This window comes from Taurulus bubalis, assembly GCF_910589615.1.
Source record: "Taurulus bubalis genome assembly, chromosome: 9".
Lineage (NCBI taxonomy): Eukaryota > Metazoa > Chordata > Actinopteri > Perciformes > Cottidae > Taurulus > Taurulus bubalis.
Genome location: NC_136597.1, coordinates 5,241,935 through 5,262,876, shown reverse-complemented (window position 1 = coordinate 5,262,876; position 20,942 = coordinate 5,241,935). Strand labels below are relative to the sequence as shown.

The 20,942-nt window shown below is 44.2% G+C and overlaps 1 protein-coding gene across 1 annotated transcript in view; it reads right to left on the bottom strand.

The window, feature by feature from the left end:
* jph3b (junctophilin 3b) overlaps positions 1-20,942 on the bottom strand; it is a gene marked incomplete at both ends in the record, with an annotated part of 36,092 nt that overhangs the window by 11,707 nt on the left and 3,443 nt on the right. The window contains 2 exons of the mRNA XM_079224008.1: positions 8,186-8,551; positions 10,350-10,836. Coding sequence (XP_079080134.1) covers positions 8,186-8,551; positions 10,350-10,836 — 853 coding nt within the window. The remainder of the gene's footprint in view (positions 1-8,185; positions 8,552-10,349; positions 10,837-20,942) is intronic.

The following is a 20,942-nucleotide window of genomic DNA, read 5'->3' as shown; positions in this document are numbered from 1 at the left end:
CTCTCGACTCGTGTAAAATAACCTCTCCATCCCTCCCTCCTCCTTTCTCTCTCTGGGCAGTAACAGTCTTGATGCAGTGTTGCATGTCGATGGCTATTGATTTTTTTTCTCCCCCCTCTCTGCCTCAATGTTTCTCTTTGCCCCTCGCTGCACTCTCTGCCAGCGCTGCTATGCCAGGGCCCACAGTATACTCCACTGTGTGTGTGTGTGTGTGTGTGTGTGTGTGTGTGTGTGTGTGTGTGTGTGTGTGTGTGTGTGTGTGTGTGTGTTGGTTTCAGAGGAGGTGAGGTGTGAAAAGAGAGAAGAAGCCTGACTTCCTGTTTCACATGTCATAATCGCATGCAGAAATTTTGACAGGAGTCCCATATTCCCAAGATTTAAAGTTCAAGAATAAACTGTTTCCCATGCGAACACACTGTTGGCACAACCTGCTCTCAGTTTGGTGCTCACACCAAAACCACAAAGCACTCTCTTCCTTTCTCTTTTGCTAGCTAGCTACCCGTCTTCCCGGGGAACAACCTGTTTCAGGATGAATCAACTGCCTGGAGAGAAAAGAGTTGCCTGTTCATTTGGGCCTTGGCGATAGAACACACAAAATCCTGTCCAAACAGAAAGAAAAAGCGTTGCAGATGGAGGGCAAGAGCAGAGAAAAGAGTGAGGTGATGAGCAGGGAGGGAGGACAGTGTGTGACAAACAAAGAGGTAGACTGAAAGGGAAGGGGAAAAAAAGATGGTTAAAAGGGGTTACGTATTCAACATCAATGAATCATTACCAGATTAAGTGCCCCGAAGGATTGACAACCTCTACATAAAAGCAAAAAGGAAAAAGGGGGTGGTTATGACACAAAGGAACAGGGTTTATAAGAGAGATGGTTTAACTGTAATTTTAAGAGCCACACGCAATGGATGCATTAGATGGCCCATTGTCTCAGCTCTGGTCTCACGTCGGGCTGTTGAGCATGTTGGCTCATTGAGTTCACCATCTAATGGGCAAATTAAAAATATTCACCTCGTGGGAAAATTAGAGAAAAAGCAAGTGATTTTGCTTCATCCTCTGGAGTCAAACATACTGTATGCTGGCTCAAGATTCTCAAAAGTGGGAATTTGCAGCTTTCACGTCTTCTATATAACTGCAAATTGAATATTGTCATAATATTTGAAAATATTCTTGCATTAGCTAGCTAGCTAACTAGCGTACAGCTGTCTAGTTAGCTATCTTGCTAATTCCACACAAGATAAAGTGAAAAGAACAGAGTGTGTGGATGAAGCATTAACGTTCCCCTCTTTTAAATAACTGTGAATTGAATGTTGTCATAATATTAAAGCTTGGTGGAATTAGCAAGATAGCTAGCTAATTAGCTAGCCTCTCAGACTTTCTGTAAATCGGTGTAGTTTATACAGAAGTTAGCTAGCTATAACAAAAGCTACAAAAACTGTCCGCAGCTCTGACCATGCAGCTATGTTGATTTGAATGTGAATGTCCATTCAACTCCAATTCTATTTTGATGGATTACTGTTCGGATAAGTGGTTTTAGCGAACTATACTAAAGTATCGCATACACTTACATAAGGTGTATTTGTGTTTAAAATGCTACATGTAGTCCCTTTAAGAGGACAGAGGGAATGAGCAGGCACACGGAGGCCGAGGACGAAGGAGATGAAAGAGGGACAGCGAAGAAGACGTGAGCAACAGCAAGCAGTGAAGCAGAAACACACACACACACACACACACACACACACACACACACACACACACAGGAAGACAAACACAGGCGCGCTGAGGTGAGGTGAAGAGAGAGAGTCTAATCCAGGACTCATGCTAAGCTCCTCCATCATCTCTGTCATTACTCTGAACCAGCTGATGAGGGTGATTCATACCTGAATAACTAACTGAGCTTTCCGGTGTGCACCACTGCTAATAGTGTATGTGTGTGTATGTGTGTTGCGCTTTAGGCTCGCTGATGAAACCAGGTCACAGGATTGCGGTGAATGGCTCCGTCCACACAGCACATGAGTCACCGGTGTGTTTATCTGGTGCCAACTAATCACAAACAACAACAACAACCAACTAATCACAGGTAGCCCTGCCACATCCACACACACACACACACACACACACACACACACACACACAAATATGGGATTTACTGTAGCATCAAGCACGTGGACAGCTGACACAGACACAAACCTGACCTTTGACCTCTCTGCCTCCTGACCCGAAATTGACATTAAGAAGTTGGATGAACGTTCATAAATAAGCCGATATGAACATATTTAGAAACACACACACACACACACACACACACTTCAGGAAAGTTGGACAAAGCGCTGCATCATCCTTAAACCAGATTGCTTTCATTTAGCTCCAAGAGTATCTGCAGCTAACATCCTGGGACCGTGTTTCACCTCTCAGGGTGTTCTCCTGGTACAAGGAAATACCCTGCTGCACTGTTCTGGGGCACAGGGGGAGAGAGAGAGAGAGAGAGAGAGAGAGAGAGAGAGAGAGAGAGAGAGAGAGAGAGAGAGGGAGAGAGGTTGTCCTGTCCCGGGCTATACCGCTGTCTGAATCTGGGTTAGACGTTTCTGCGTGTGGCTGCACATGTGTGTGCCACAGAGAAAGAGCTGGTTTAAAGACCAGGCTACAACGGCACAGTTCGGATCACAACTGAGTGTCAAGGAACGTCTGCACGTTTAACGTTTTCATGCAGTTAGTTCAAATGTGCATCTTACGTTGAGACTCAGTGGTGTCGGGAGTACCTTATGCTGTGAACAACCTCATCAAAGACTTTTTGAAAAATACAGTGTGTTTTTTAAATCTAGTGTAAATTTAGATTACTACTCCCAAATGTAGATGTCAGATGTTTCTAAGGATCAATCTGGCTATATAATGTAACGCATATCAGAAAAGGTAAAGAGCGCAACAGGTGAACGACATCAGCAAGAAAGCTACGCACTTTAAACTCTTTTGGATTGGATCAGAGAAAAAACGGATTCCTCTCTTATTGGAAGTGTCTCAACTCTATTTCAAAACCATTTATCTTGGAGGTTTTACGTGCCTTTGTCAAGGTGTTGCTGACCTCAGCAAAAACACAAAGATCTAACTAGGTAACCCTGTTAATTGATAAATGAACTTGTGCTTTGATATTTTCTGACAAAATGTGCCTGGAAATTGTCAGCCATCTGCAGATTGCAGATCATCTCTGTGCTTCTCAACTCTTTCTAACATTGTCATATTCATATCTTTAGATTATTTTATGTGTGTGAAAACAAAAGAGAAATGCTGTGAGGTTTCCACTGGCGATCTAGGATCTAGAACAACTGCACATATAAGAACTGGATGGCTTGAGCTGAATATACAGACATTCGTGGTCCCCGTAGGATAAATCCTAATAACTTTGATACTCTGCTGACCTTCTGTCATTGTCCTCCCCACCAGCAGGTAGAGCACCTGAGTGGTGCTGGCGTGGATGTAGAATCTCAGTCTCGTCTCTCCTCTGCTACTCTGACAGCCCTTCACGAAATAGATTCATTCAAGTACTTTGTGTATTCAGATTGGTGTTTATCTGCTTTAAGCAAAAAGTGGCACCCTACTTTAAACAAGGACACTCTGTCCCACCCCAAAAATAATTTAAGCCCCTCTCCCCTGTGCATGAGCTGATGCCCTCCAAATATCAAAAAGGAGCACAATCCTCCTCGGCATGCAGTAGCTGAAGTCTGGATCTACGTCTTTCCCTTTCCTTAATGTCTTCAGTCTGACAGATTCACCTGTAAATTGGTTCTGCATTAAGGTTCAAGAATAACATATTTTCTCCCGGATTACAGTGGTAGTTTTAAACTGAAACAAAACCAAACAACTTAGTTTTGTTGAGGCAACAAACCTACTATATATAGGGTCTAGTTCAAGATTACGGTTTGGCATTTAAATGAGCATGTTGGTGTTCATACTTTTAATTATAATACGGGTAGATCAAATTAAGCATTCTGATTGGTTGAGAGTGAGTCACGGGGTGTAGTTTATTCAGCCATAAAGTACTGTACAGCCTGTTTACATTTAGAGCGTTCCATATCAATGCGCACTTAAAATAACAGGTAGATTTAAATTGCGTGACCGTTAGTTGTCATTTCAAGCTTGACAGTTACCAAACATGTTTCGTGTAAACTTTGATATTTTAGGGGGAATGGCTTTTGATGAGAATGTCAGCGGTGATTAATGTATTTGTGGTCCCTGTTCCTGCTGTACAGTCAAACGTTGATACGACTCACAATCAGGAGAGCAGAGCAGATAACGCTCTGAGAGCAGACTAGTTAGCGGGGAGCGAGTGCATAAAACCGGAAACTAAGATGAGGAAAGAAAAGGGTTTGATCACAAAATCGTGATAATTTCCAGTGAGCATTAATTACGTCGGTAATTTCCCGACGCGAGGCAAGTTTTCTAAACATCATGGAGGAGAAAAGACGGACATAAGCAGTGGGAGCACTTCTTTACATCGGTGGCTGAGTGTCATCCTCCACCCTGCTTTCAACCCGCCAGGTCAGACCAGGCAGTCAGTTTTATAGTCCCGTATGTGCAGAGACTATTTTCTCTGTCGCTGAAATGCGATACACAACGTTTGGTGGCTACAACTATTTTGTGCTGAAAGGGAGCTTACTATTACTATTTTTAAAGTCGCAGGTCACCGTATTATAAAAGCAATACGGTACTTGAGGCAGTACTGTGTCTACAATAATGAACTGTTCAAGGGTTTGCCTAACAACACCCTTGAACAGTACATTACTGACGATACAGTACTGCCTCTCGTACCTTATTGCTTAATTGAAGTACTTATCGTTTCACGCGGGACACGAACAGCGTCCTCCTGAGTGAAAGTGGGGCTGTGGGAAATATGTTGTACATTTGAGGAACACAACTCGCTGTCAGATAAATGAGGAAATGTGATCCTTATTTCCCTACAGAGTAGAGTTTTCACCTTGTGATGCTGTGTGTGAGTCATCATGGCAAAATGTGTTCCTGGAAACACTGCGTGGAGCAGGAACTACCTCAGGTGTTTATATTCCCATCTGTCTGTCTGTGGACCGACTCTGTGGTCTCGTGAGGTCTTGTGTTAAAAAACCCCACAAAAGAATGCTTTTCTGTGGGAATTTATTTTTTGGTTGTTTATTGCTTCGGATCGACGATCTGCTTGGCGGAATAGGTCACCAGCTTTGTACATTAATACATCCATATTACACCCTACTTACTCTATTAGTTATGCAAGGATAAATCACACCTATAAACTATTCATATACGTATGGACTCATGTCGGAAGGTTTCTCTCCTTATACGAGTGCAACTGTTACTGTGGAGGTACACGAAGAAGATACTGACTTGGACCTGACTGGACGTGAACCAGGGACGGTTCGACTTGACTTAATGCTCCTGCAAAACTCTGCGAGGGACATTGCAGTATTACGGGAAAAACACTCTGACAGGCTCAAACTGTGAAAGCACGGATGTAAAAATGTGAAAGAGTACAGGTGGGAAGAGATCTAATCGCTGTAATATACTAACTTGAATGTGTCTACATATCTTCCCCTCCTTCTGTTTCTATGTCAACAGTGTGAGATGAGTTAGGTGAGCCGCAGTCGCGGGCTGTGGCCTCAGCAGAAGACTGTCGTCAGGACTAATAGGATTGGATCTTTAGTGATTCGACTCGTGTAACCTCATGCTTGTGTGTGTGTGTGTGTGTGTGTGTGTGTGTGTGTGTGTGTGTGTGTGTGTGTGTGAGCCTCTCTGCTCTCTCTCAGGTTACTTGCTGTTGTTGGCATAATGCGTAAATCTCTTTCACCCTTCCTTTTTCCGTCTCACTTTCTTATTGTCTTGTTCTCTTTTAACTCCCACTTTTACACTCTCTCCATCTCTGCGACTCTTTGACACACTCGTGTGTATTTTTCTCCCGGGACGAGCTTATCCATCTGCACCTCGACAGGGGATCTTCTCTGAGACACGCAAAAAACAAACACAAAGGCACATACTGTACATACATGTCAGTTAGGGTTATCGACCATGATGTCAGCGTGTGTCACATTATCGATCTGTTTCAAGGTCAACTGCAAATCAGATCCCGTTTTTTTTTCAGACAGCCGGCTTCATTCACAAACTCGGCGTAACTATCCCTGCTGTCTGAGGCTGGTTTCCCTCCGCAGCCGTTCATCCCAATTGTTGCTCATATCTTTGCTTTGCAGGACAGGACATCTGTTGCGCAACATAGCCCAATATATGCAGAAATGTGTGCTGTCACTGGGAGGCAAGGTATTAAGATAACACTTAAGTCACAGTATCTGCTTCTTTTCCTTTGTTGAGTGTTCAAATATAAGTCACTGTAGGTTGCAGCAAATATCCAACAGTTCAGGTTTAAAATGTAGGCGTTGTTAACACACTTCCAAATAAATAAATAAAACTCCGGAATGGAGAAAAATATATTTCCTTTTCCATACCAAAAGGGAATACATACTGTTTAATAAAAATAGTTTTTGTTTGCCTTCATAAAAAGCGTCATAATTCTGTATTACATTTCTGAACTGGCTCAGGCAAACCATCTTTTAGCGGCTATAATTTCAACTATGGAATGAGATTCCTGTGAAGCAAGCAGCCAAACTGCTGGTTCAGTTTGTTACCCCGGAATATGAACTCATTATCCAAATGTTCACCTTGACACTTTTTAAATGTTCTTCTCCAAACCTTGCTGTACGAGCCCAATCTGCAAATTATATTTGAAAAAAGAAGCTTTGACAGCAAGTGCTGCCACATAAGTACTGTGCCCTATAGCCTGGTTCCTTGAAACAACAAGGTCTGGGACCAAAATGGGTCACAGGCCTACTTCTGATGGGTCCCCACATGGCGAGAGTATCGATGTGTATCCATGACTACAGGTCCCAGGACAGCTAATTAATTTCTGAGTCCTGAGCTGAAAAACAAAAAAAGTGTTGCTTTATATTCCTGTCCAAACATTTCATGCTGCTATAAAGAAGGTCAGGGCACGCACATTAACATTGTAACCCCAACTGTGCTTATGGTTTTAGTTCAATAAACACAGTTAAAAATGAGAGCCAGCTCTCATTTCCATTCAGCAGAGCAGCTTCATCAGAGTCTTAACAGCTTCTGGCGGTCTCGCTCTTGCTACATCACCTCTTTAACCCGACTTTCTTCTTAACCCTAATCCTGTTTTTTAATCTGTCATTGATCTCAATTATAATGCGGAATGAGGCCATCTACAAGGGTTTACATGAGTTGAGCCAACTCCTCCATTGATGGAGCCATCAGTAAGGGGTAGGCTTCCAAATCACGAGCATCTGTCCCAGAATCCCAAATCCAATAAATTAGACTAAACCTAGTTTTTTATTTTAAATACAACAATCAATACCAATCGTTGTGAAACATTATTGTATTCTTGCCTACAGACGGCTATTGTTACGTACGTAGACTACATAGCTGTTTTTTATTGGAGCCGTGTAGTTCCACAAATTGATGAATAGCTCTGCATAAGGCCGAGACATAGCGATGACCTTGTTGAATTTAAAGACTTCAGGAGGGAGATTGAACGATCCACTGACATGGAGCTTGATGTCTTAAGACCTGGTGAACATCCAGACAAAAGTCAAAAAAGTTACTGTGTACCGGAAATGGAGGTACATAAATAGCCTTTGATCATTGCCGCCTTACAAAAAACAAACAAAGTGTTTCCCAAAGTCTGCATGAAAGACTATTACTTGTATTATAACTATTGTTTGTTGACACTGAATGTAATATACTGGAGGCCACGCACGCCATGGCAATGTGAACACCCCCAACTCCCTTGTCCAAAATGTCACCCATTTTCATCTGGTCACCCTCGCAGCGGGTGGTACATTGGTACAACACAAAGACTTTTCCAACCCACGCAATCGCATCACCGTTCAACTGCATTTCATTATCAGTCAGCGAAGGCATCACCGCTTATACGGCTTTGCAAGGTGATTCAGTAGTCAGTTCAGTTTGAGGATTATGAGTTACAGATTTGTTTGAATACGGTCTGATTTAGATTGTACGTTAGCCCCAAACCTAGCTAGCACACACACAAACTACACCGTTTACTTCAACCAAAGGAATGGAGAGAAATGACAAACACAAGAGAGACAGACTCAACCACAAGCCACCATGAGGCCAATACCTGGACATGGCGATCTCCGCCTTCTGCCGGGAGATGTCGGCTGCTTTCTGTGCTCCCTCCACGGCTCGGTCCACCTTCTCTCTGATCTTGCTGGCCCGGAGCGGGATCAGGTTCTTCCTTTTGCCGCTCACCAGGATGTTCTGTTTGTACTTCCCTTCCTCTTTCGTGCCATCGGGAAACGCGGTGCAGCCGTAGCCGTGGCGCTTGTTGCTGAGCCACTCCCCCTCGTACTGGAGCCCGTCGGAGCGCCGGCTCACACCGAATCCTGTCCGCTTGTCGTTCTTCCACTCCCCGCAGTAGGTCTCCGTTGCCGTGGCGTCCACGTCGTCGTCCGCGACGGCCAACTCTGCGTCTGCGTCTCCGAGACTGGAAAGGTGAAAGGTCGCAGTGGGTTGGCTGGTGTGTTCAGTCAATAATCCTACATCCTACAGGTATGATATGATAACTCTACCAGATTGTGCATTCAAATAAAGCTGGAATCTGGAAGTGGCTAGCTTAGCTTAGCATAAAAACTGGAAGCAGGGGGAAAACACCCGCCGCCTCTGAAGTTCAACAAACTCATATGTTGTATCTCGTTTGTTTAATTAGTACACAAATACAAATGTAAAAATAAGATTTTGTGATTTTAAGGGCAGCTGTGTGTGACGCTATTTCTTTACGAACAAGTTTGCTCTTCTGTGCAACGCCACCGATCGCAGCATGGGTTGCCAGGTATGATCTGTGAGCGCGGGTATTTCTTTACAGGCATGACGGCACTAAAGTTGGCGACCTACCCGTGACTACAAGAATCCCGGAAGCCCGACTTTTGCTTGCCAAGAAATACTTCCCGGAGGAAATTCCCCCTAAAACCATGGAAATGTTTTTGTGTATTTCGGTTATCTGGGTTGTATGCATAAAATAAATGAGATACAAACTAAACATCTAGATCACTGTTAGGTTCACACTTATCACACAGACATGAGATTGATATCAGTTACCACTTGAGGAGAAAGGAAATAAGGGTATTTCTCAAAATGTTGACCTATTCCTAATAGTTTTAGAAACAAATATTAAAATTAGAGATCAAATCCCAGAATCTCAAATGGAAAACTCTTCTTTTTTTCAGGCTGTGCAATGAAGAATCAAGAACTTGACAGTATAGTCACAGTGCTTCACAGATATCATCCCCACATTCCCTTTTCCCTTCTATATGGCACCAATCCTGGTTTAACGCTCCTTCATGGTGAGCCACTGCACAGTCCGTCTGAAGTTGGACAGGAATAAGAAGTGTTTTGCTCAACGCGGATTCACAGGCCTGTTTTCATCTCGCCTCCTCTGGCCCATTAATTAGATCTCTACTTCCCTTTTCGTGTGTTTTCACTGACCCCGGCAGAAGATTTAGCACTATAATATGTTCAAATGAGAAGAGTATCTAACGCATCAGTAAATAATTGATTAATTGCAATACATTACATACAAAATGTTGTATTTGATCTTGCATTCATAAATAAGCCCTCGGAGGCTTTTCTTCTTTTTTTTAAATATATTTACAGCAGTAGAATAAGGGGGAAAAGGGAGGATTAAGAGCTGCTGTCTCTTGTCGAGAAAATGGTGGCCCCTCAATCCAGCGTACTTGGAATTCTTTCCTCTGGTAGGCGATTGATTCAACACATTCAAGTCAAGGATGCTGCTTTTCTTCGCGTAGAACCCGGCAGCACGTCCGCTCTGCGTCTGACTATGAGCTGGTCTGTCCAAAAAAAACCTGAGCGGACAACAGCGGAGCGGAGAGACGAGGACAACAGGCTTATCGCCGGGTATCACAATGTAAACCTTGTATCAGGCCAGCTGACCAGTAAGCTGACCTTTTAACCCGTTGGTCCCTTTGGACCGCGTGCCACTCATGTAGGACAGGTGCCTGTTGTTGCCTTGGTGTCCTTCACATGAAGGACGGCTTCTCTTATCGGCACGTCATCCTTCCTTGTCCTCTCCCTCCACCTTCATCCCCACTTTCATTCATTCCATTACCTCACGTCAGAGTTGATATGACACACTCTTGAGTTGCTTGTTTTGTATTTTATGATTTTTCATTCTGGGATTCTTGAGGAAAGGTTGGGTGGGTTGCTCTAAAATCCGAGAGTAAAAGATAATTGTGACAAAATCATACATCATCTACTCCTGTTGTTACCTGATAGTAGAGTTGATATCCGACGCAGCGGAGGACACGGTGCTCATCCCAGCCTCGCTCCGGAACGAGCTCTGTTTGGACCTCTGGGAGGCCAGGGAGCTCCGGGACTCGGACTTCCTCAGCTTGAGCCCGGACAGGATGGACCTCCGGAACAGCCCGCCTTTCCTCTTCCCCTTCAGCAGCTCGGCCTCGCTGTGTGCCGTCAGCACGAAACCCCCGCGAGACACGGCGGGGCTGCTGCCGCTGCTGCCCGTGCTGCACATGGAGACGCTGGTGGTCAGAGTGCCGGGGCCGGGAGGAGGACCGGGGACCACCGCCCCGGTCCGGTCCAGCAGAGCTGTGCCGTTGCTGTGCTCCGAACCGGAGCGCAGAGAGTTTATGGAGGTACGGAGCGGGGAGCGGATGACGGCCGCCATGCCGTAGGGGACACTCTGGCGGACTCCATAGCCGTGCCGCATCCCGCCAACCCACTGGCCTTGAAATGTTCCTAAAGGAAAGGGAGACAACTCGATCAACACCAATTCTATATATATGTATTATTGTTTATTATTTCTATGTAGTAGCCTAGGTCTGATCACATAACAGGATTAGTGCTGCATACACTGGGTGACTAGAACCCATACTTGTGCCACATTTCCGCTGCATGATGCGAAAGCTAGATAGCGGACTCCCACCAGGTGGGAAGATGACCTTCCCATTTTTGATCCCGTCCACTCAGCAGTGATTGCACCTACTTAAAACGAGGCAATTCAGAGGTCTTGTTCTTGTTTACTTTATATTGTGCGTACTCGGTGGATAGTTCAGAATATATGTGTGTGATTACAGAGGATCAATAGGGGCTCAAATATTTGCACCAGGACCAAGTACCTTTTTAATGAAATAATTCTTATTGACAAAAGAATCTGGCTCTTGGCATGAGTAAAGCTATGAGAAACATCAGCAGCAGCTTTGTGATGTCAAATACAGTCGTATTTTTTATCAAATAATTTGACAAAGTGACAAATGGAGTAGTTGTACTGTACTCTGTCCATCCACTCCCATCCATTCACAATGTGTCTCGCTGCACAACCCGCACTCACTGCTGTATAACAGTCCTTACATCCCCATGTTGCTGAAAAGTAGGCCATCTGAGTATGTGTGTTTCTGTCATTCTCTCTCTCTCTCTCGCTCTCTCTCTCTCACACACACACACACACACACACACACTGAAACGGAAGTGTGTGTTCCAATAAGAGTGCAAGTGATCCATCCCGCTTGCCCGTACCTCTGATGTAACAGCACTCTGATTCATTCTGTTGCAAACGCACTCGCTCCAAACCAAACTCCATGGCCATATACGGAGTGCAACCACGTTCTCCGTCTCTATCGCAAACACACACAAACATTTCCCTGGTGGGCTAAAGTGTCAGTGAAGTGGGAAGCGCTGAATGAAGCCAATGTCGTGAGCCAATCACATTCTTGCTTACGTTCTCAGACGCACTCAAGCGGGTACAACAAGCACATCCACGGGCGCTGTTAGAGGGAAAAAACTTGAGTGAGAGGTGGTGTTGTCTCTGAACCTGCCCTTGTCATAAAGACAATATGCTGCCTCTTATCCTTGCCACACACACACACACACACACACACACACACACACACACACACACAAACAAAAGCAAAGTCTGTGTCATTGACAGCTGGCCATCACATCTGGCCAGGCCTTTGTAATCATGTCAGCACACAGCTGTAAGACCATATGACAGGCGGATCAAAGAACACACAGACACACACAGACAAACACACAAAGAAAAAACACCCGTGCAACAGCGCGACAAGATTACCATTTCATTAAATGGCCGCAAGCAAGCTAGTGCAGGAGAGTGAGACAGAGGGCAACGAAGGCTGTAGCTGGCTGTAGCTTCAAACTCACTTATCAATATGAGATTGGTATCAATCTTTTCATCTTCCTTTCGGCAATAAATCAAATATATATATATTTTATATATATATTAAGTTAACTATTTTTTGTATTTTAACTGCAAAAAAAATTCTGTGGGAGGATTCTGTGGGAGTATGAGCTGTTAATACTCCGGACGGTGATTCAAACATGTTTTCAGCGGGTGTTCAGGGTTGTTCCTTGGCACTGACGGTGTTGGCGGTCTTCACGGACAGGATATCAGGCCAGTGGGAGCCGAGTGTCTGGCAAAGGGACCTAAGAATGGCCTTTCTGCTCTTTGCAGATGATGTGGTTCCAGTTGCTTCATCCGGCGGTGACGTTCAACACGCACTGGAGAGCGACGCCGTCGGGATGAGACTCGGAACCTCTATTTTAAACTATCTGTGCCTCATTTGTGAAGTACTGAGCTAAACTACACACTAAAGTTGTATAGATACCTTAGTGTTGGTAAACAGAAACACTGCAAATAGCTTAGTGGGACCAAGTCAAGAAAATCTCAAGTCTTTGTACTCAAATGCCGAGTCCAGTTGAGTTTTGGGTCCTAAACAAACATAATGTGTGCTTCAGCAAATGTAATGCTGTTTTACCAACAGAGCAGTATTATATATTGTATTCATTTGTTAAAAGAAGAAGTCAGGTCTTGGAGTCGAGTCTGAATATGTGTCAATGGCGCCGCAAACTACATGCACCAAAATCACCGTGAAGTTGAATGAACACCAATCTTAAACTGTTTCGACAAAAGCAGAACATTATAACCTTCATGATGCATTTATCACAGGGCTGTTGTATCAGACTGTGTCAGTCTCAGCTCGGTGTGACTATGAAACTGACAATATTAAGAGTGTGAGTGAATAAATGTGTTTTTCTTTTTTACTTTTTCATGATTCCTTGGAAGCATATACCACCCTGGACTAGTACTGCCTGAGTAAATCAAATATTCAGTGGGACACTAGGCTGCTCTCTCAATGTGAGCCTGTCGCTCTCCGTGGTGCTGAAAGACACAGTCAGTTGGTGCTGATATTCCCTCTCACCCATATACAGTTTGCGTGTGATATCGGTGCATTACACAGAAACACGCAGATAACATGAGCATCTGCTAGACTGAGCAACTCACTTTCACCCCTAAAACAGTCTGAAAAAAAACCTGGACATTTTAGCACTGTACAATTTAGCAACCTGTACATTTTAGCACATTTTAGCACTTTTTAGCGCTTTGACATGCAGATCAACTTTTCCTCCTCTCATCACGAACCTGTCACAACTGTATTGAAAGGGAAATCGACCCCTGTGTATGTACAGGGCTCAACCCCGGGCCCTACAGTTGTGAGGAGAATCTGCTTCACAACACGCATGCCAAAACGATTTCAGTGATTCCGCCTGGAGGCCCAACAGGAAGCACTCTCGGATCATATGGGCCTGCAACCCGGGCCGAGGCTTCCGCGGGCACGAAGCAGCCGCACGGAAAGAGTTAACGCAGAGAGATCAAAGCTGCGGAAACATCACAGAGGCACACCGATTTGATCACGTGCCAAACCCCCAGGCTGAATTCATAATTGTCTCTTTAACAAATGCGTGCGTCTGTTCTCTATTTCTAGGTTAAAAACCATCTGTCTCCTCGGGTCTGTATTTCATTCTTAGGATACAGCAGTCAAAGACACTTCTCAAAATCTGTGAATTCTGCCGGTTTGTTTGAATTGTATTATCCATCTCTGGGTTTCTATCCCGTCACTTGTTCCAGAGGACACAAAGGAGCTCATGTACATTTATATTACCGCATTGTTGCCTCTGTTACTAGTTTACACCTCAATATATTGATCTGTGAAGCACAGCGGCGAGAAAAAGAGAAAGCAGGAAGCAAAAAAACAGTCTGTGAGGGAGATGAAAATCGGTTGTTTTATGAATTATTAATGTGTTGTTTTGTCACGTCAGCACTTGCATGTCAGAGTCTTTCTGTGTTTGTGTGTGTGTGTGTGTGTGTGTGTGTGTGTGTGTGTGTGTGTGTGTGTGTGTGTGTGTGTGTGTGTGTGTGTGAGAGAGAAATGGGGGAGGGCGCGAAAGATTAGACAACACAAGGTCAAGTCAGTTTACTTTGTATCTCGGATTGTTTGTGCCAGTGGCAGCGATTTTGACTTCTTCAGTTCCCATCCTATGTTTCATAACCACAGACATGTATAATTACAACAATAATAATACAGGATTGAATGACAATTATTGGTGTGGAAAGGAAGCGGAGCCTTCACTGTTAAAAAAAAATTGTTTTGTTTTGCACCTTCTCTTTTACTTAGAAAGAAAAAGGCAATACTCTTCCCCCAATATCTCAAAACAACTGAAGAGTAGTGGTACAAAAATACACAATCAATAACTAAAAAAGCATGATGGATTTCAGATGATGAACCCTCTAAACTTAATGTGCTTTCCCAAAACAAAAAAGGGAGACTACCATCAGTGAAAGCCTCTTTTCTGACCCTCCTCCTCCACGTTTTAGAAATATTGCAGCACCATGCCATCCAAGTGCTTCCAGGGCAAACTCCCTCATTAGTATGTCCGGTTAGTATTGTATCAGCAGGGATAGAGGGCAGACTTCCAAGATAGATCTTTAGAGTTTTCATGTTTCAGACAGCACCGCTAATGCTCACTACAAACATCAAACCACTCCCGTTACATAAGCCAAAGCCTGCAGTGGGGTTGTTGTGGTAGTAGAGGAGGTAGGTATTAGCAATGGCCGCACAAAAAAGAAGCAGAATGCGAGTGACACTCCTGAATATATTTCTTCGCTGGAGAATTGGAGCACGTGTGAAAAAAAAGTGACGCACAAATGCTGAGGAGGAGGATTTTTCTTTGACTTTTTCCCCAAAACTGAACAGAAGAACGTCTGGTGCACCGCATGTGGAAGTGTGTGTCCTTGAATGTGAATGCCGGGGGGGATTATATTTTGTTTCGCTTTTCTATGAAGCGATGCATACTGTATTTTTTAAGACGTAAAAAGAGAAAGAAACCAATCTGTCGGCATAACCAATACGATCAGGTAACCGTGACAGCTGGGGAGGAAGGCAGATGGTAACTAAAGACAGGTAGACATGACAACTGACAGACGACAAGCTATGCAGACTGGCGGGATAAACAGACACACAGCAGACCGACGAGCCAAACTGTGGGAAAATCACTGAACGCTAAAAGCAAGGGAAGTCAGTTCAAAGCTAAACCTCTGCCTGTGTAAATCACTGTGTGGGACCATTATCCGTTTAAGAGATTTCGCTTAGGCCCTTTTTTCTGTCTGAGTCTTTCAGATTCCCATTTGAGGATTATTCATCTGCTGAAAAAAGACCCGCGATAACATGGTGCCGCTGGAATGACGGTTTGAAAATGTCCACTCTTGTTCGTCATTTCGTAACCGATTTTGTTTCGATGACCTCGTTGGATTCGGTATTATTTGTGAACACAAGTATCTCAAATAACTACAAATGGGTTGCCTTCACCAAATCAATCATGCATGTATACAGGATGGAAAACAGCCCCAAAAGGTGAAACTGACAATTGTTTCGACAACCCATTTTTCTAAAGCACCAATAGCCCGAAAGGTGTTCCATTGGATCGTAAATCCATTTGTCCGACTGCCCGTTATCTCATTGTTCAGAAGGCCATTGCTCACAAATACAAACTCTCCCTGCAACAAACAGAAGCATATGGCTAATAATTATGCAGAATGACTTCATCAGACCTTCCAGATTTTATTTCCGACTGAGGAAAGCATGACCCCGCTACTTGTCGCCTTCTCTAGTTGGGTTGTTACGTTTGGGCATGAGGAGCGAGATTAGTTAGGTTTAGGTTAAGAATATGAGGGTAAGCCAATCAGAGGCAGAGTAGGAAGGGTTCACGCATTCGGCAATGTAGGACAAAAAATTATTGTGACCAGAGGGTCCAATGATGTCATTCTGCTTAATAATTAGCCATGTACTTCTATTCGTTGCACAGAAGGTTTGTCTTTTCGGAGCAATGGGCTTCCAGAGAGTTTGTTTTCAGGATAACGAGCTGTCAGACAAATGGGCTTTTGGACAGTAGCACTTTTTTCGGATTATTGGGGTTTTGGAATAATGAGCCTTTCGTAACAATGGCATGACACCAAAAAAGGCACCTCTCACATCAGGTGGCTGTCAAAAAAAACACGCCACAGTGGCCTCAACAGCAAGTGGGAGGCCGGATCAATGAGAGGTTTGCCTTCTGAAACCACCAATCTGTCAGATGTTGTGGTCAGACAGACAGTCCTGTGCAGTTTTGGTTTCTGCACCAGCCAATGCGTTCATCAACCTCCACGCACTCAGCTGAACCATCCTTGACCGAGACACAATTAGGGAAAGGACAAACTTTATCTACTTAGAGCTTGGGTGGATTTAAAGGCGCCCTGTGGAAATCAGGAAAGACAGCAAGACCTGCCAACATCCCTCCTTAAACAGCAGGGATGTTCTACCCTCTCTTTCCGATAAAGATTGCAGTATAGGGCAACCTCAGCAACTGTGCAAACTACGACGGGATCACCCTCAGAATCAGCTTCATTGCTCGCTCGCCCATACCAGGAAAAGTGCTTAACAGGATCATCTTGAACAGAATAAAGGAATTAGTCAGCATTCAGCTGCATTCAGCAACAGGAACACACAGGATTTCACAGAGACTGACTAAATCAAAACTCTGTGTATCAAGATTGAGTATGATGGAATACAGCTTTCTGATATGTATCCATGTAGTTAAGGAGTATTTGATGGCGTGGATAGGAATACTATTGGGGAAATTCTTCAACAAAAACACTTATGAGGCAATTACCTCATAATTAACTCACAAACTTTTGAAGTGAGGACTGGGGTCAAGGACGCCTCCCGTCCCATTTTTTATTCAAACTGGCAATTGACAACAATCAAAGACATTTGCAGAGCATAATAGTTTGGACATAGCTGGACAACTTGTACTTTGCAGATACCTTTATGTTACTACCCCAAACTTAACAACAGATGCACAAGAAGACCAGTGCATTGAGTAACTCATTCTTAAACGGGACTCAAACACCACAGGAGAAAAACCAAGAGCCTTAATGTAAACACAAACAACACCAGTGCAGTTACAATGCAGCCCAGTAACATGACAGGCTGATATAGTACAGTATGATATAGTATGTATCTAGAAATAGTCAAGAAATGAAATCTATTGATTTTGTGTACATGGACACAAATTGTCCGTTTTTGCTGGACAAAAAAAAAGACGTAAATTAGAATCCTTTTCCGTGGGACACACACAAATCAAACACATCAATGTGACCAAGCAGTGGTCAGAGCTTGTGACATAGCATTAAACAGAGACAAAAACTCTTAGAGCGGGACAGAGGTGGAGGGGTCAACAAGCACAGGACTGCCTCAAAGTGTTGCAACGGTACGTAGTTATTTTCAGGCCAACCGTGGCGGTTTTCTTTAAACTAACTTCCGTTGAGTAATATACCGTCCTCCGTAAAAATAAGTCATTCTGAGCTACAAGAAGAAAAAAAAACGGACAATTCTTTTTCATGTATACAGATTACATTTCGTGACTATTTCACAAACGGCTGTGAGGTTTTTATTGTTCAATGGCAGGTGGAGGTTAGGTTAAAAACCTGACAGTATCATTGACAAGTGAGCATCAAAAGATGCTGCCGTGTGAGCTAGAATTGCCAAAGCAAAAGCAGCCTTCCTGCAGTTGAAACTACCCAGGATTAGGCACTTTAAAATATAAAAGTCAGCCTTTACGGAGACATAGACTGTCATCAGGACAGCCAGCAATAAAGTGTATACATTACTCAGTGCACGTCTGAAATGAACGCTACGGCTGATAATAAACCTGTAGAAGGTGCGAGGATGATACAATGATTGGGGTCGGTCGCCTGATCAAGAGAAAGAAAGAAGATGGACAACTTAAAAATGGTCCTGGATACTTCCAACTGTAACACAACCCATCCACATGCACGGATACGTGGTCCAGAGAAACACGTCTTAGTTACACAATGATAGAATACACAGTGGCACTGAAGAGCGTCCTCCCACACGCTCAATGGGGCGGCACATATCCCCTCTTTCTCATGCGCCCGTCATCACGCTTCCAAACATCATGTCCAACCATTACACAACCCAAAAGAAGCAGGTTCTTGATTTCATTTGGCCCACCTATTGTTTTTCAGCGTGCAACCATTTATGCAGTTGCTGGGTGTACTTACACATGAAATGTGAATTTATTATGTCAGCTTATGTAACATGGTCGGAGCTGGAATAATTGCTGCACTTATATCGAGATATGTTAATGTGGGACAATTATAAGGTGCCGAGTTTTGCCAACAGCTGGCGGACAGGAGGGAGGTTCCAGGACGCCGCTGAGCTGTCATCAGCGTCGTTTAACGAAGCGTCTGAGATTGGATGTGCCCCAACAAGAATGCTGTTTTCGTTTTTCGGTGTGTGGTGGAGTCTTCATGGAGCAGAGAGACAGCTGAGTGAGTTTGTTGTGCTTTTCGCACTGTGTGTGGTGCATTAGCTCGTCAGATACAACAACCACTGCTGCTGTAATCTCTATAGCTGTTGCCACCGTCGTGCACAGCGACAGTTGTAATCTCTACCTCTCCCTTTGTGACTCACTTCATTTCTCACTAAAATGATTACTGAAGCGCTCTTTTCATTTTTCTACTTCACTCTCTCTCTCTTTCTGTGTGTGTGTGTCTGTGTGTGTCTGTGTGTGTGTGTGTGTGTGTGTGTGTATGTGTGTGTGTGTGTGTGTGTGTGTGTGTGTGTGTTTGGTAATCAGTCAGCTTAGCTCTTCATCTCAGTAAACACCATTAGCCCGGAAGGCCAAGCCAGCCAATCAGAACCCGATAGAGCCGGCTGGGCGGCCAATAGCGGCGAGGAACACTCAGTCCCTCGTGACACGCTGACCTGCTGCATGTCGGTGACCGTTGCTACGGAAACCCTACTGTACAGAGCGGCTCCGTGCAAATGCAGCGGAGCGAGGGAGGAAAGCGAGAGGTGGGAGGAGAAGAGAGAAGAGGAGAGAGGAATGTTGGCAAACGTAGGAGAGGAACCAAAAAGCCAAACAGCAGAGATAAGACAGAGGAGTGTTTCCGAGAAACGCGCCATCAGGTGTAGTCGGAGGGGAGAGTGGGACTGGCAGTGAGCTCAGACCTGGCTGTGGGAAATGGAGCTGGCTCTAAAGTGCACAGCGTGGTCCAAAAGTATGTAGGCAGCGGAGCATCTTTGGATGTCTTGGCTCCTGACACTTATTGCTTTGGACAAGACAGAGCCCTGAGCTTTCAAAGAAAGACTTTCGGGCACAGTCCCGTGTGCGCGAATGCAGGCGAGTGACCATCACCTGCCGACGCGATATCGTTGCTGGATGCCGGCAGTGCCAGGTGGGGTCCACCCAGGCGGAAACCCACGCTTCTGCCGAGTGAAGCCAATGCAGACGTGTCTTAAATCTAGCATTCTCGCCCACCGAACGACAGGGGGCGACTCCTCTGGTTGCAAAAAAAAAATCAGCAATTCAGCAATTTGGTTATTTTGCGCTCACAACTACAAGGTCTGCAGTGCACAGGGATCCAATACCAATTTCCACACAGAATTGCAGACTTTGAGACGTGTTCCTGCTAAGTGTGTGAGAGCTCATGGCTGGTCATATGCTGCTGAAGGTTCATTAAACCAGGATGCTATATTATAATGTGCTAAGCTTTTAGTTATTCATCAATTATTCATGAATTTGACAACACTTGTCCCAAGATACTGCAAACAAAATTTGTATAGTACACATGACACTAGGCATAGGAATATTCATTTTGTTATTCAGATAAATAGAAACAAAATAGGAGTAGCGGGGACATTCCCATTCAAATCACCGTAGCTGGACGGTCGGAGAGGCGGACATTTTTATGTGTTACATCGTCATTGCGACCTCGTAGCGGGCTAACTTCCATTTAAACCAAACCCACTTCTGGTAACTAGCGGACTCACTAAGGTGAGGTTTGGCAGTAACAACTAAAAAGAGCTGTTGAGTAACGATTATGAAGCCTAGCGAGCGAGAATAAATGAGAAAGATGTCACAACTTAATCCTTCACAATGCTTCTCTTGTCAAAGTAGTGTGAAATTGGCAAGCTAGCGAGCTAACTAGTGGACAGCTGGCTAGTTAGCTAGTTTGCTAATTCCACCATGCTGCACGGGTGGAAGAAAATTAAACCAGTGGCATTTTTATGATTGGTTGAATCGACAAGGAACACATTCATATATTTATATTTTAGAAATCCGGGTGAAGAGAGGTCTGTTGCTATATCTATCGTTTCTTTGAAAGGATGAAAAGATTGTCCTCCGCATCTTGACCTGGCGATATCAAATGAAATTCAGTGTTTTGCGAACTAAAACTTGTGATAGAGTGGAGGTGAAAACTATCAGCTCACTGCCATACAATTCCCACAGCTCTCCTAATATTGAACAGGATGCTATGCCAACACAAATCACGGCTAGCTAGCGACTAACAACCCGATTGAGGGATAGGTGCTAACTTTAGCCAACTGTCTTGCAAAGCAAACTATGCCTGTGTTTCTCAAACGCAGTTAGATGCTAATTGCATGTCTTTTCACATATTTTAAAAGGGGGGATTGCCTAACAAC